At 60.6% G+C, this 13,563-nt stretch overlaps 1 protein-coding gene across 2 annotated transcripts in view; it reads right to left on the bottom strand.

Moving 5' to 3' along the window:
* Positions 1-202: 202 nt before the first annotated feature.
* The window catches only part of LMX1B (LIM homeobox transcription factor 1 beta), an 83,213-nt gene continuing 69,852 nt past the window's right edge, over positions 203-13,563 (bottom strand). Inside the window, exons 3-8 of one of the 2 annotated variants that reach the window (XM_072777956.1) lie at positions 9,574-9,806; positions 7,588-7,769; positions 7,273-7,350; positions 7,050-7,116; positions 4,789-4,953; positions 203-4,479 (exon numbers count right to left, since the gene is read on the bottom strand). In XM_072777956.1, coding sequence (XP_072634057.1) covers positions 4,322-4,479; positions 4,789-4,953; positions 7,050-7,116; positions 7,273-7,350; positions 7,588-7,769; positions 9,574-9,806 — 883 coding nt within the window. In that variant the 3' untranslated portion in view covers positions 203-4,321. The remainder of the gene's footprint in view (positions 4,480-4,788; positions 4,954-7,049; positions 7,117-7,272; positions 7,351-7,587; positions 7,770-9,573; positions 9,807-13,563) is intronic. The other variant, XM_072777957.1, reaches the window with a different exon arrangement.

Here is a 13,563-nt window from a genome sequence, read left to right as displayed (position 1 = left end):
GATGGATGCATTTAAGTGTGGAGGTGGTTTGGGGTTGGGATGGGCCAAGGATGGGGTGTGAGGATTATGGGATAGGACAAGGGATGGGTTGGGGTGAGAACGGGGCCCACCAGCCCTCCCTCCTCCTGGGCCTGTCGTCCTCCGCGCAGGACTGGCTGCGGCCTGCCCCCCCCCCCCCCAAGGAGAGGCAGCACAGGCGTGTACAGGTTGGTTTATTTACAAATATACTGATGTCTCATCTTTTGTTGGTGTTTGCATTTTCTGCTTTTGTGGGAAGAGGCAGAAGGTGAGCGTGGAGGGCAGGGTGGGGGTGGTGATGTGGTAAACGCTAATAAATAATTTAACAATGACAAGTTATTAAATAAAATGTGTCTGGGGATGGCGGGTGGGCAGTGAGAGTCTGTACAAGGAAAACAGAGGAATGGCCAGTGGCTGGTCCCCACACCGGGCTGGGCCCCCTGGGGCCCTGGGTGGGGTGGGGGCGCCGGCAGACAGGCTCATTGCAAACTGCACCCTCTGAAGGCCAAGCGTTGGAGGGTCTTCCCTGCTCCCCCAGCCCGCAGGCCTCGTGTGCCCGGAGTGTGGGTGTGCGAGCCTCCGTGTACGTCCGGGTGTGAGTGTGTGTGCGCGTGCGAATGTGGACCCTCCTCCCCTCAGGGCAGAGCGAGCCCCAGATCCTCCTGGACAGGAGGTGAGGTCCTGACCCGGGGGATGCCTAGCTCAGGCCAGCCCCCGCTCCCGCCCCCGAGGCTCCCCCGTGGGTGAGGCAGCCTCACCCTGTGCCCGGGCGGTGACAGGGGCCTGGCCTGGCGTGGGCCCTGCCGCAGCGGTGGGCTCCCCCCCGCCCCCGCCCCCAGGAAGCCTCCCAAGGTGCCCTGGTGTGGGGCCCTCTCCTACAGGCCCTGCTAGCCCTGCGGCCCGACCTTTGGAACACAGCGTCCCTCTGTCCGCGTGGCCCTCCAGGAGGCTCCGTGGAGCCAGCAGATGACGAGGCTGTGGCTGGGGGCAGGCCCCCACCTTCCCGTGCCTCTGCCCTCATGCTGTGTTACCTGGGCCAGACTCCTTCCCCTCTCTGAGCCTCACCTTCCCCAGCAGGGAAACGGAACTCGGTTTTTCTCCAACACTCCCCCTGCCCACCTCACACTTCCTGCCTCTTCCTCGGAACCAGACTTCTTCCCTTCGGCTTCCTGTCCCTGCCACCACTGATGACAGGTGCTCCTGGCTACCTGCTGTGCCCCCAAGTCAGGGCTGCACTTCCTCCCACAGCAGGTGGGAAGAGCCTGCTTATCTCAGCCCACACTCGGCCTCCGCCTCCGAGTGCCTCTGCTGGGCCACCCTGAGCACTTGCCTCCTTCCTCTGAGCCTCAGGTTCCTCATCCGGGAAGTGGGTCCACCACTCACATCTGGACAGAGCTGGGTCGGAGTGTGGATGCCTCTCCTAGAAGAAAGCCCCTCGAGGTGGGCCCTACATCTTGTTCATCTGTGTCTCCACACCAGTCCGGGGCTGGACAGGCAGGACACTGGCATCTCGGGGAGCCCGGGAACCTCGGGCAGTGAGCCGCAGCCCACAGCAATGACCTAGCTTTGCCGATGAGGCGTGTCCGGCCCACGGGGCTGTCTGAGTTCCCTCTGGCTTGGACGCCCTCTGGGACATGAGTGTGGGTATCCTGGAACCAGCTCTTTGCAAGGAGCAGCTCACAGTGGGGGCAGAGCCTGGGTTAAACTTGGGAGGTTGTGAGGCCCCCAAGTGGAAGACGTGTCCCCCCCGCCACCATGGGAGGGGATGGCAAGAGTTTCCTAGGACAAATCACACACCCCTGACCTAGAGGCCATTCAGCAAAGAGAAGGGGCTGGCATGGTGCCCCCACTCCCTTCCCTCTCCCAGCCGGGCTTTCCAGCTGGGGAATAAAGGGAGTGGGCCAGATGCCCATTTCTGAGCTTCCTTCCAACTGAAACAGTCTGGGAGAGAAGGACCGGGGCTCCTGGGGCTGGGGTTGTGCCCCGGGCCCGCCCCAAATGCCCCAGCATGATTTGGACCAGGTGAGCCCAAGAGGAGGAAAGGGAGCCTCTCTCAAGAAACCAGCTGGCTGCCTACAGGGGCCGCTGGTGGCCCAGGACGGGGATGGCACAGAGCCCACATGGACTGAGGCTGCGGGAAACCGGGACAGCCGAGAGCCTGTGGGAGCTCGTGTGGAACAAGGAGCTCAGGGAAGGACTGTCTGGCCGCCCCGCCGAGGGGGCCGCCGGGCTACATGGCCCCGCCGACAGCTCCGGAACAGCACGGGACGCTCTGGGGCAGCCTAAGGGTCCCCACTGGACAGAGGAGCAAAACCACGGAGCAGGCTGGGAACTGAGAGGGTCCCAGAGGGGGTCAGGCAGAGGCACCCAAAGGCAGAGATACCCCTGTCGTCCTATTTGCTCCAAGGCTAGACTGGGCAGGTCTCGGGGCGGCGGCCTAGGGCTTGGTATCAGAATTAAAGGCAGGGCTCTGCGCACCCGGCGGAGGGTACAGTGGCCACCAGAGACCAGCAAGGGGTCACCGAGAACAGGGCCCATCAGCCTGACCTCGCTTCCTCTTCTAACAGGATAGGGCTTAGTGGATCCGGGGTGGGGGCTCACGCTGTCTCCCTGGCTCCCATGTCCCAGCGGGGCATCTGACAAAACAGGGTGGGAAATGACCTAGAACGCGTCACCCCAGGAGGACTGGGTCGCAGGCCGACACTGGGACAGGGGGAGGCCAGGCGGTTCCTGTGCCTCGGGTGGGAAACACAGGGCTGGCTCCCGACATTGCGGGGACAGCAAGCCAGTGGTCACACAGTTGGGGGTGCAGAGAAACTCCACAGGCTGGACTGAATCCAATAAGAAAAAATGTAGCAAGTAAAAAAAATCAAGGTCCTTCCACCGAGTCTGAACAAGAAATGCCCCTGCCCCCAAATACACACAGAAGAGGGGTGTGGCTTAGCTGTCCCGTGAGTGAGGGTCAGGGGATTCACTTACAGAAGGGTAGGGTGAGTTTCCAGGTAACTCAGCCTCAACTCTTCACTGCATTTTGGGCCATATTAACAGAGGCAGGGCACCTAACGTGGGAGGTGGCTGGCCGATGTCAGTCAGAAGATGGGGTTATTTCTGTCCCACCTTTAGAGGGAAAGCTGGAGCCCAGCTGAGGGTACAGTTTTAAGAGAAAGAGCTGCAGAAACTGGAAGAGCCTGGCTTTCACAAGTGAAGACTTGGGGCCAAAAAAAAGGCAGAGGCAAAATCAGCAGAAAACAGCAGCTGACCCGGGGCCCGATGAAGCGGCGGCCTCCTCGCCCTGCTGGAGGTATGTGAGGAGAGGCAGAGGGAGCCAAAGTCCAGATGATGTGCCCAATAGGTGACTTGTGAGGCTCCTTTCCACCTGGAAGTTCTGCCCTTTGTCCTACCTGGTTCTGGGGGATCTGTGTCTGCCCTGCCTGCTCAGGCAGCACCTGTTTAGGCTGATGCCAGGATACACCTGGGGCCCCGTGTTTCAAGCCTCAAACTCTCTCCTCCTTCCCTCCCCTCCTTCCTTCTCTCCTGTTGCTGTAAGCAGAGGGGGTCCCTGCCCCGTCTGGCCTCTTTCCCCTTCCTGGCACGGCAGGGCTGGCCCACACAGCGCCTCTGTGCCTCTTCAGCTGGTCTCTGTATCTGTGCGTATCCGCCCAGGTGTGCCTTCGAGTGTGCGAGTGTGCGTGCGTTTGCAAGTGAGGCTCAGTCTACCTTCCCCAGGGACTGCCCTCAGGGCAGAGCCCGAGGTGGGCTTGGTACACCTGCCAGGCTCTTCCCCACTTCTATTCCAGGTTCGGGCTGGGACAGGTGAACCCAGACTGGTGGGCCCGCCCTCGGAGGTGGGGGAGGTGGGCACCGGCCCCCCGGACAGGGACCCACACTTCTCTAGCTAACAGGCACCGCACGCAACATCATCTCCTGGGGGCATGCACGGGGGGGCCCCCGCCTGGGCCTAGGCCCCACCCATGGAGGTTGGCTGGACACAGAGAAGACGTTTAAAAAAATAGAGAGAATTTAAGCTTCCCAAAAAAGAGACGGGCAGGGAGAAGGAGGAGATGGAGGCCGAGGTGGGACTGGGAGGCGAGTGGCTTTCCAAGACTCTGGGCCCCTGGGGTGACACGGTCTCTGTGGGCAGGACACAGCCCTGCCCAGGCTGCGCCCATCTGCCTGCCCGGCCAGCCCAGGGGAAGGGCACCGTATGGCTGTGTGTAGAGTCTGTGCGGGTGGTGGGGTGGTCGCGGCGGCCGCAGGCCCACCCCAGGACCCTGGCCCAAGCGTCCATGCGGCCGGCTGGCTCTCAGGAGGCGAAGTAGGAACTCTGCATGGAGTAGAGCCGGTCGATGGGGTTGCCCACGCGGGCCTGCAGGGAGCCCACATCCGAGGAGCCGAGGAAGCAGTCGCTGAGGCTGGTTAAGGAGGTATCGCTGTCGATGTCGTGGAAGATGGAGTCATTCCCTGGAGGCAGAGGGGGCGTCAGGAGCCCAGGTGGCGCAGGAGCTCCAGGGGGCCCTGTCAGCCCTGCAGGCTGTGTGGCCGGAGGTGAGGAGGGATGGGAGGACCTGCGGCGGCAGCGCAGGACCAGAGGTGCTGAGGGCCTCGGATGGGGTCTCGAGGGCACCCCTTCTGTCAGGAGGCGGCAGGTGGGCTGTGTTGGTGGGGCCGGCCTGGGCCCTGGGGCGGGATGTGCTGTCACGGCCCCAGGACTGCCGGGTCAGGCAGTGGGCAGGGGCGGTGCTGGGGTGGGCAGGGGGTGGGGCGGCTTACCATAGGGGTTCATGTGGTCACCTGGCATTTGGGGCGGCGTGAGGCCCTGCTGGAAGGGGTCGCTGCTGCCGTAGGGACTCTGCTCCATGGCCACGATCTGCTGTTGCGGTGGGGCCAGTGGCGTGTAGGAGGCCATCATGCCCTCCATGCGACTCGACAGGACCTCTGGGGACAGAACACACCTTCACCCACCAGCCCTGTCCGCCTGGTCCTGGAGCACCCGCCCCAGGGAGCCCTCACAGATGTACCACAGGGGTTCCCACTGACCTCCCACCTGACCCCGCAGGCCAAGACCCCACTGTGGGCCCTCTGACTCTGACCGCCTCTGGCCTTCCCTAGTTGCCCACGGTGTTCCAGGGCCACTTGAACCCGGGTGTCCAGCCCCTGTCCCCAGATACACCTGGTAGCTCCTCTTCAGGAATCCGTTCTCAAATCAGTTCCTCTTCCCACCTCCTCCTTCCCTCCCTCCCATGACCCTGCCCTCCAGAAGCTCACTGCTGGGGGAGACGGACACTAAGCAGGCAGTAATGTCCAACACGGGGGTGCAGTGAGCTCCCTGCATCCAGCAGCAACAAGGTGGGGCCTGCGCCCAGGCCAAAGAGGCTCAGGGACAGCTTCCTGGAGGAAGGGACCCCCTGACTCTATGTGACTTAAAGAATCAGCAGGGGTTCAACTGTTCCAGGGGGGCAGGTATGTCCCCTCAAAAGCAGCAAAGGTGGGGAGGGAAGCAGGGAGCCATGTGCATGGGGCTGTCACGTGAGGATGAGAGAAGGCCAGGGATGGGGAGGAAAATGGTCCTCTGGGGGTGGAGGATGGAGGCAGGGACCATTGGAGGATATTGAGGGAGAAGCTGGGGTCCCTATTAAGGTGGACCTGGGAATGAAAACTCCTGAGAGGGGCATGAGGGACATGGGACCAGAAATCACTGCCCAACTTGGCAGTGGAGCGGATACAGTGACTGTAGGACAGGAAGGGTCAGAAGTGACTCCCAGGTTCCTGGTGTGGGCACAGTGTGGGGGCTGGTGCCATCTGCTGAGCTGGGGGTGGGGAAGAGCAGAGGGTGTGGTGCGGCTGTGGTAGCAGGGGCTGCTATGTGGAGCAGTATGGGTCGTGATGAGCTCAAGGGGGACTGTGGAACATCCTCGAGGAGGCTGCATCTTGGAGGCAGTTGGGAGACCAGAGACAGTGGCCACAGCCCCAGGGGGCTAGGTGGTCTAAGGAGAGGAGAGCAGAGGGTGCAGAGAGAAATAACTGGGCTCCAAGGGTCAGCTACAGCTAGGGACACTGGCCTGGCCCTGAGCCCCGAGTAGAAGGGCTGCCGGTCAGTACCCTGGCATCTGCCCTGGAGCCCCTGGTTCACCTGGGAACAGGCAGCCTGGGGCCCCCACTCCATGTGGGCACCCCCAAGAAGCTCCCTGTGCCCTCTCTTCAAGGTTCAATGTCCCCATGGGGCTTGGGAGGCCAGCCCCGGCCCAAGAAATGGTAAAAGCATTTTGGCAAAGCCCAGCATTCGGGGGCCTGGCCACTGTCCCTCAAACTGGCTCCTTACTATCCAGCAGGAGCCCACCTTGAACTCCTCAACACCCCACCCCATGGAGACTCTCTCGAGATTTCTGCTGAATTCTAATTTGGGCAGTGGGGTGTATGGTCATGTTAAAAACACAAGCTTGGGGCCCCACCCTTGGGGTGGAGGTGGCTTTGCACCTTACTAGCTGAGTGATCCCAGTAAGTCCCCTGGTCTGAGCATCAGCCTCGGTGGCTGTAAAATGCACTGTGACAATGCCCTTCCCCTCTGGGATCTGTGGGAATTAGTGAGGCGGAGCACTGCCTGCGGTGAGAACAGTGCCTGGCACACCCTGAGGGTGGGAGATGGTCGCAGTGTTTTGTTTGTTTGCTTGAAGTAAGCTCTACACCAAAAACCAAACATGGGGCTTGAACTCATGATTCTGAGATCCAGAATCCTGTGCTCCACTGACTGAGCCAGCCGGGTGCCCCAGTAGGCCGTAGCTTTGCATGCGAATATTATGTCACTCCTCAGGCAGCCCACCCCTCAACCCCCAGCCATCTCTCTGGTGTCCCAGCCCCAATGATTCCGCTGGTGATCCCGCCCCAGTGATCCCGTGGCCTCCCTTGATCTCCCTTGATCACAGCAGGTTCCAAGGCAACAGTTCCCAGAGCCCTGTTCCCACTGGTGGAAGGATTGGGGGGGGGTCTTGTTACAGGAGGCTGAGCCTGGGCCCTGTCCCCCGGTCCCGGCTTACCTTGGCCCAGCCGCTGGGAGTTCTGCTGCTCCTGCTGCTGCTGGTGCCGCCGTGCCAACTTCTTCATCTACAGGGGACACAGGTCATGCCAGTCCTCACCTCCCTGCCCCGCCCCCCTTCCCCCCTTCCTTCCCAGCACCTCCCGCCAGGACCCTGTCTTCTGCCAGTACCCCTACACCACCCCTCCATCTCTGCGCAGCAGGGCTGACAGGTGGCCTCTCACCTTGGCTCTTTGGTTCTGAAACCAGACCTGGACCACGCGCACGCTGAGGCCCGTCTCTGCTGCCAGCGTCTCTCGGACCTGCCCGATGGAGGGACACAGATCAGGTCTGGGGGTGGGGGGCAGGGCAGCAGGCCAGGAAGGCAGTAGTTTGGGGGAGGGGGGAAAGGCGGAGGGATAGGGGAGTGGAGGGGAGGAAGAGGGGAGGGGTGGGGTGGAGGGATGTCCCCATCTCCAGCAAGAGAAGTAGGGGCATTGTCTGGGAAAGTGGCGGGCGTGGGGTGTCAGCCCTGCCCCACCACCCCAGTGGCCCCTCACCTTTCGGCAGGGCTTGGAGGACACCTCAAAGGAGGCCTTGAAAGCTCTTCGCTGCTGCGTGGTGAGGATGGTCCGGGGTCGCTTGGGCCTCCGGGGGTCCTTCCCGTCGTCCCCACTGCCCTTACTCTGGCTGCCCTGGCCCTTGGCTGGCTTCATGTCCCCATCCTCATCCTCGCTCTTCACTGTGGGGGACACACCCAGCCCGTCAGTCTTGTCCCCTGAGGCCATCTGCTGCCTGGCAGGACCCCATCACCTCCTGCCAACACCAGCCATGGCTGGCCCCCCAGCACTCTGGAGACCCCAGCGCACATATCAGCCTTGGAGTAAACTGGTTCCCACTGCACTAGCCTGGTGCCAGCGGGCCCCAGGACCCAGAGGGGAGACCAGGGAACCTTCTTCCTTGACGCTTCCAGGGATGAAGAACTGTCAGGCACAGACACACCACAGATGTTCTCACACAGGAGTATTCACGGCCATGGCATGCACGCCACACACACAGCGTTACACACTCAAACACTAGCAGATGCACATGTGCACTGGTGCCTGGGCCCACAGAGGACTGGGCACACGTGGTCACATTCAGACACACACAGGCACATGCTCATAGGTGGGGGACATACAAGCACGGGCACGCCTGAACAGGCACACGCACGCACACACACGCAGAAGCATGTGTATTCACCCAGAGACACACCCAACCACCATGCACACACGGCCACTTCCATGTCCCAGAATTGTGGGTCTCAGAGATGCCAGCCCCAGGTGGACACCATGCACCTCCTGCTCCCTCAAGTCTGAATTGGTCTCCTTTTCCCAGGCCCTAAGAGAGGGTCTCCTCCCTCCAAGACCCCTTCCCTAAGCCTAATATGAATGGGCCAATGGCACCTGGCCAGTGTCTACTCTGTCCTAAGAGTCCAGGCAGCCACCACGGTGCCCTGCCCAGGGGCGGACAGAGGGACGGATGGATGGGGAGCTCCCTACAGTCACAAAGCTCTTCCAGATGGGGGTAGGTCCTGTGACTACAGACTCTAGGTTACCCCAAAGGGCTCAGAAGTCCAGGGCATCTCCTCTGCAAGCCCTCTACCCCAGTCCTTCCCCACTATCCTGGAATGACAGGGCCCCAGAGTGCTCCTTAGTCTTCCCCTTCTAAGACTCATTTCTAGCTGTACTCGCCCTTCTGCCAGGAGGGCTCTACGCTGGCACGGTCTTTTTGGAGGCTGGAACAGAGTAGAGAGATGCCTTCATCCTGGGAAACGGGGTCTTTGCCTCCACCACAGAAGGCCCCAATTCCCCCAATTAGCTGCTCCTGCTGCTGAAGGACGTGTCAGAGCCCTGCCTCTCAGCACCAGCCGCCTGCAGACCTGGTGCAGGCAGAGACAGCTGTGGTGCTGTGCCATAGTGCAGGCCACAGCAAGGCAAAGGGAAGTTGAGGGTGGGGAGCTAGAGAGCAGGGCACGTGTGTGTGTGTGTTTGTGCATGTGTGTAAACTACAGCACATGTGGATAAACGTGTGGCCATATGCACAGCTGCTCAGTGCATGTGTGATGTGTGAGCTGGGTCATGTGTGCATATGTAGGCTTGGTTAAGTGTATGTGTACGTGTGTGCTCCTGGGTGTGGGTTGGTGCATGCTTGGGCATCTAAGCACATACCTACATAGGTCCGTGCGTCTGCACATATACGCTCCTGGGCACAGGTATCCACACATGCATTGTCTGTGCTTGTGTGTATGTGTGGTCACAAGCATGTACACTGGTGCTTGAGCACATGTGACTCAGTGGTAGTACCTGCATGTGCATCTGTGAGCCTGGGGGCATGCATACATATCAGTGTCCATGTGCACCTGCACACATGCATGTGAACACAACAGTGCCACAGGCGCAAGATGGGGGTGCACTGTCCGTATGCTTGGATCCTGGGGTCGGCACTGGGCTTCTGCGGCAGGGCCCCCTCCCCACCCGGCGCCCCTGGCTCCAGCCACGGCTCACCAGAGTCAGACTCGTCGGGACTCACGGAGCTCAGCAGGTCCTTTTCCTTCTCGTAGTCACCCTTGCACAGCAGCTGGCCCTCCTTGAGCACAAACTCGTCGCCCTTGCGTAGTTGCCGTTCACACACGCAGCAGCAGAAGCAGCCCAGGTGGTACACGCATTCCAGCGCCCGCATCACGAACTCCGTGGGGGCTATCTTCTCCATGCAGCCGCTGCACTTGGCTGCGAAGAGCCTGCAGGTGCACAGTGGGGGCACACTGGCTAGGCTCAGGGTCCCACCAAGGGCCTCTGTCTCCTGCCACCCTGACCTTCCACTCCAGGTAGGAGAGGCCCGCCCCCTGCACAGAGCCAGACAGTGGGACGGCCCTGCAGCCCCACTCTTTTGGCTCCCAGGGCTCTGGTGGCCTAAGGGAAGAGTGGCTGCTGGGCATCCTTCCCAGAGGTGCCCTCTCCTGGGTGTGTCATCTCAGGGCCCTTCCTGCTCAGAGACACAGTGGCCACTAGAGGGCAGAGCACAAGGTCAGCCTCAACTTTCCCCAAGAGCCAGGTGGGATTGGGCCTGAGAAGGGCAGGCAGCCCACCAGTCCCATCTACCCTCACTCCAGGACCTGCTCCACCTCCTCTCTGCTCCTCCCACCCCCCCCACATCCAACCAATCCTTAGCCCTGTCCAACCCAACCCCTGGGCCACTCCTCTCCTGCCTGGGCACCTGCCCCAGGCTCCTTCCTGGGCTCCTGGCCCCTCTAACTCTTCAATTTGTCTTCCAGGAGGAGAATCAGGGGAAGGTGTTTAAAACACACATCTGCTCATGCTGCTTCCCTGCTCCAGACTCTTCTGTGACTCCCTGGTGCCTCAAGGCCCTTCACATACTGTCTTTGCTCTCCTAGGCTGTGGCCCAATGGAACAGCCTGCAGTTTCTTCACACAGGCCCTTCCACATGTTCTTTCTTGGCCCCTTGGCTGGGCTAACCCCTACTTTTCCCTCATTTTGACTTAAGTATCTTTACCACGTGCAGACATTTACGGAGCAAGGACAGTGCGCCAGCCGCTGGGGTGCCAGCACTCCACACACAGAGATGCATTTAGCCTTTGCAACAACCCTATGAAACAGAATGAGCATGAACCCCATCTTAGAGATAAGGAAACTGAGAGGCGGAGAGGCGGAGTCACTTGCTCGGGGTCATGTGGTCCTAAGTGATGGGGCTGACGCGGAGCCTGGGCCTGCTCCAGCCCCTCTATGACAGACTGGATCCGTCTTCCATCTCTAGAGACAAAGCCAGGCGGGGGTCTCCATGCCCCCCGGCCGGCGTGTGCAGAAGGGTCTGAGCAGCACAGCCCCTCCTCTGCCCTTACCTACTGACCGCTCCTCCGGGCTCCCCGCTCCCCATCACGTGCCCTGCTCTGTGGGAACTCAGCCTCAACAACACTTTGATGGAAAAATTTATGAAGAATCAAATTATTGCTGCTGGGAGGGAATTAAAACCATTTTTCATTCCCTACGTCCCTGGGCCACGTCTGCGGGCGCCACCTTGGGAGCGCTGTGCGCATCCCATCCCTCTTTATGGCCCGCCATCACAGGCACAGATTACAGCTGCAATTCTCTACTAATCGGTTCTGGAACAGAAATGGCCATAAATGCAAGGCACTCGGCCTGCCTCCCTTCCCGGGGCTGCTATCAGCGCCGCCCATGACGAGCTAGTAGGGCGCAGTGGACAGGGCCAATCTGAGCCCTGCCTGCTGCCCTGGCACTGGCTCCGGGTGCTCAAACTGGGGGCAGCCTCAGCACCCCCTGCCACCTACCTCTAGTCTACCGAGCAGGCTCCTACTCATCCTGCAGTGCCCAACTCCCAACACCACCTCCTCTGGGAAGCCTTCTTGGATACCCCAGTCAGGGGGACGTAGCCTCCTGTGTGCTTACCTGGGCTGCCCTCAGGCCTCAGTTCCCTCTACTGTGAAATGGGGTTATCAACAGGACCTCCCTTAACGGGGCTGCTGGCAGGGTCCAATGACACTGAACTCAGTAAATAAGTGTCACATGACAGTGACAGCATATGCCCCTGTCAGCTTCAATTCTACAGGGGTTCCACGAGGCAGGGCCTGGCTCTATCTGATCCTCAAAACCGCCTTGATGGGTGCTGCCAAAGCAGGTGAGTGAAGGCTTCAGGGGGCCTGGGGCTCAGGCTGGGCTGTCGGCTGCAGGCAGACACAGTGCCTGGGTTTGCAAGGGGGACAAGAGCTGGATTTCAAGCTCCGATCTGGCCCTTTGGCTGGATACCATCGTTCAAGGTACAACCTACCCAACCGTCCATGGCAGAGGCCCCTAGCAATCTGGCTGGCCGCCCAGCTCTGCCAAGGGGCTGGGGAAGGAGCCAGTCTCCCAGAACTTGATGTTCTGACACGGAGGATGCTTCTGCCCTGCCCCCCCCCACCGCCCCTGTCCCCTTCCCACACCTCTACCTCCTGGTCTGAGCACCGCACTAACGTGTCTGCAGCCTGGCCTCGGAGACCAGAGAGCCCACGGGCACCGGCTGCAGCTCCCTGCTGGCACGGCGGGGCCACGGAGGTCCTCTTAGGCAGCAGAGGCGGGCAGCGGTTGGGGTGACCCGCATTTGCAGGCGCCGCCACCATGCAGGCTGGTGGCGGCTGCATTCGGAACAGCCGTGCTAATGCCTTGGCAGCAGGGGGTCGATTGCTACTTTCTCCAAACTCATCAACACAATCTATTATTAATACTTCTCCAAAGGCTCCGCGCCGCCGTTACGGAGGCAGTGCCAGCCACTCGGGGCGTCATCTGTTATCTAGATTGCAAAAACTCGGCATATAAAGCAAACTGCGCACACTTTATAAACGGAATGTGCCATCCGCTTGGTCTCCAAGCATCTCTCCACCCAATAAAACATCAGGGGGGACGCATGAAATACTCACTCCCGGTTATGGGGCTGCCTTTGTCTACGGAGCTGCGGTGAGCACAACTCACACGCGTGCGGGAGGGGCTGGGGGCACCAGCGGGGGTCCCCTCCTGTCCGAGAGGCCCCCCTCAACCCCTCCCACCCTGAAGGGCTGGTGAAACCGGCCATTGAGAAGCAGGCCCAGCCACAGGCAGGGGGCACTGGGATTGGATGGACTTGGGTTCAGCGTCTGGTTCCACTACTTCCTGCCTAGCGACCGGACAAGTAAGCTTCCTCTCTCCGAGCCTCAGCTTACTTATCTGTATAATGGGCTCAATGGCACTGCCCACTTCTCCATGTGAAGATGCAGAGAGCTGTCAGTGTAAAGCAGTGAGCACGGAGGGAGAGGTCTGTGAGCTGGGCAGGCCTTTTGAGGCCGGGAGTGGGCCTCTCCAGGAAGGCTGCCTAGAAGCTACAAATACCCACCAGAGACAGAGTTGCTCAGGATGAGGGGCTCTGAGCCTTCCTGCCCCACGGGGGCCCTGGAGCCCGATGTGAAAGGCCCTACCAGCGCACTGCACCCGAGGCACTGGATTTGGAGCCCAGGTCATGATCTCAATCCTGACTCAGCCACTCACTGGCTCTGTGACCTTGGGCAAGTCTGAGTCTGTGTGCTCATCTATAAGATGGGGATAGTAGTCCCCACTCCCCAGAATTGTGCTGGGTGTCCCAGATGGGTGCATTCTGCTTCCCACACTTGGGCTTGAGAGGCCAAGATGGGGCAGGCCCTGGGGTTGAGGGATGGTGGGGTGTCAGGGGAGGCTCTGAAACCTCCCACCCCCTGCTTCCCCTCCAGCTGCACTGCCCTCTCGGTGCCAATCTCCTGGTCCAGGTTCCCAATCCAGGAGCTCCAAATCCAGAGGGCAGCTTCATGACCACACCACAGGCGCACAGGCTTGCCAGCAACCCACACAACCCCCTTCCCCATTCTCCATGTGAACCGCCAAGCCTTTCCTCCTGTTGTCCCTAGTGTCTAGAACACCATTCCTCCCACCCTCAACCTTTGACAGCCAAACACCTGCTTATTCTGAAGGATTTAGCAT

The sequence above is a fragment of the Canis lupus genome, chromosome 16 (assembly GCF_048164855.1).
Source record: "Canis lupus baileyi chromosome 16, mCanLup2.hap1, whole genome shotgun sequence".
In the NCBI taxonomy this organism is placed as follows: Eukaryota; Metazoa; Chordata; class Mammalia; order Carnivora; family Canidae; genus Canis; species Canis lupus.
This window is presented reverse-complemented; position numbering and strand designations above follow the sequence as displayed.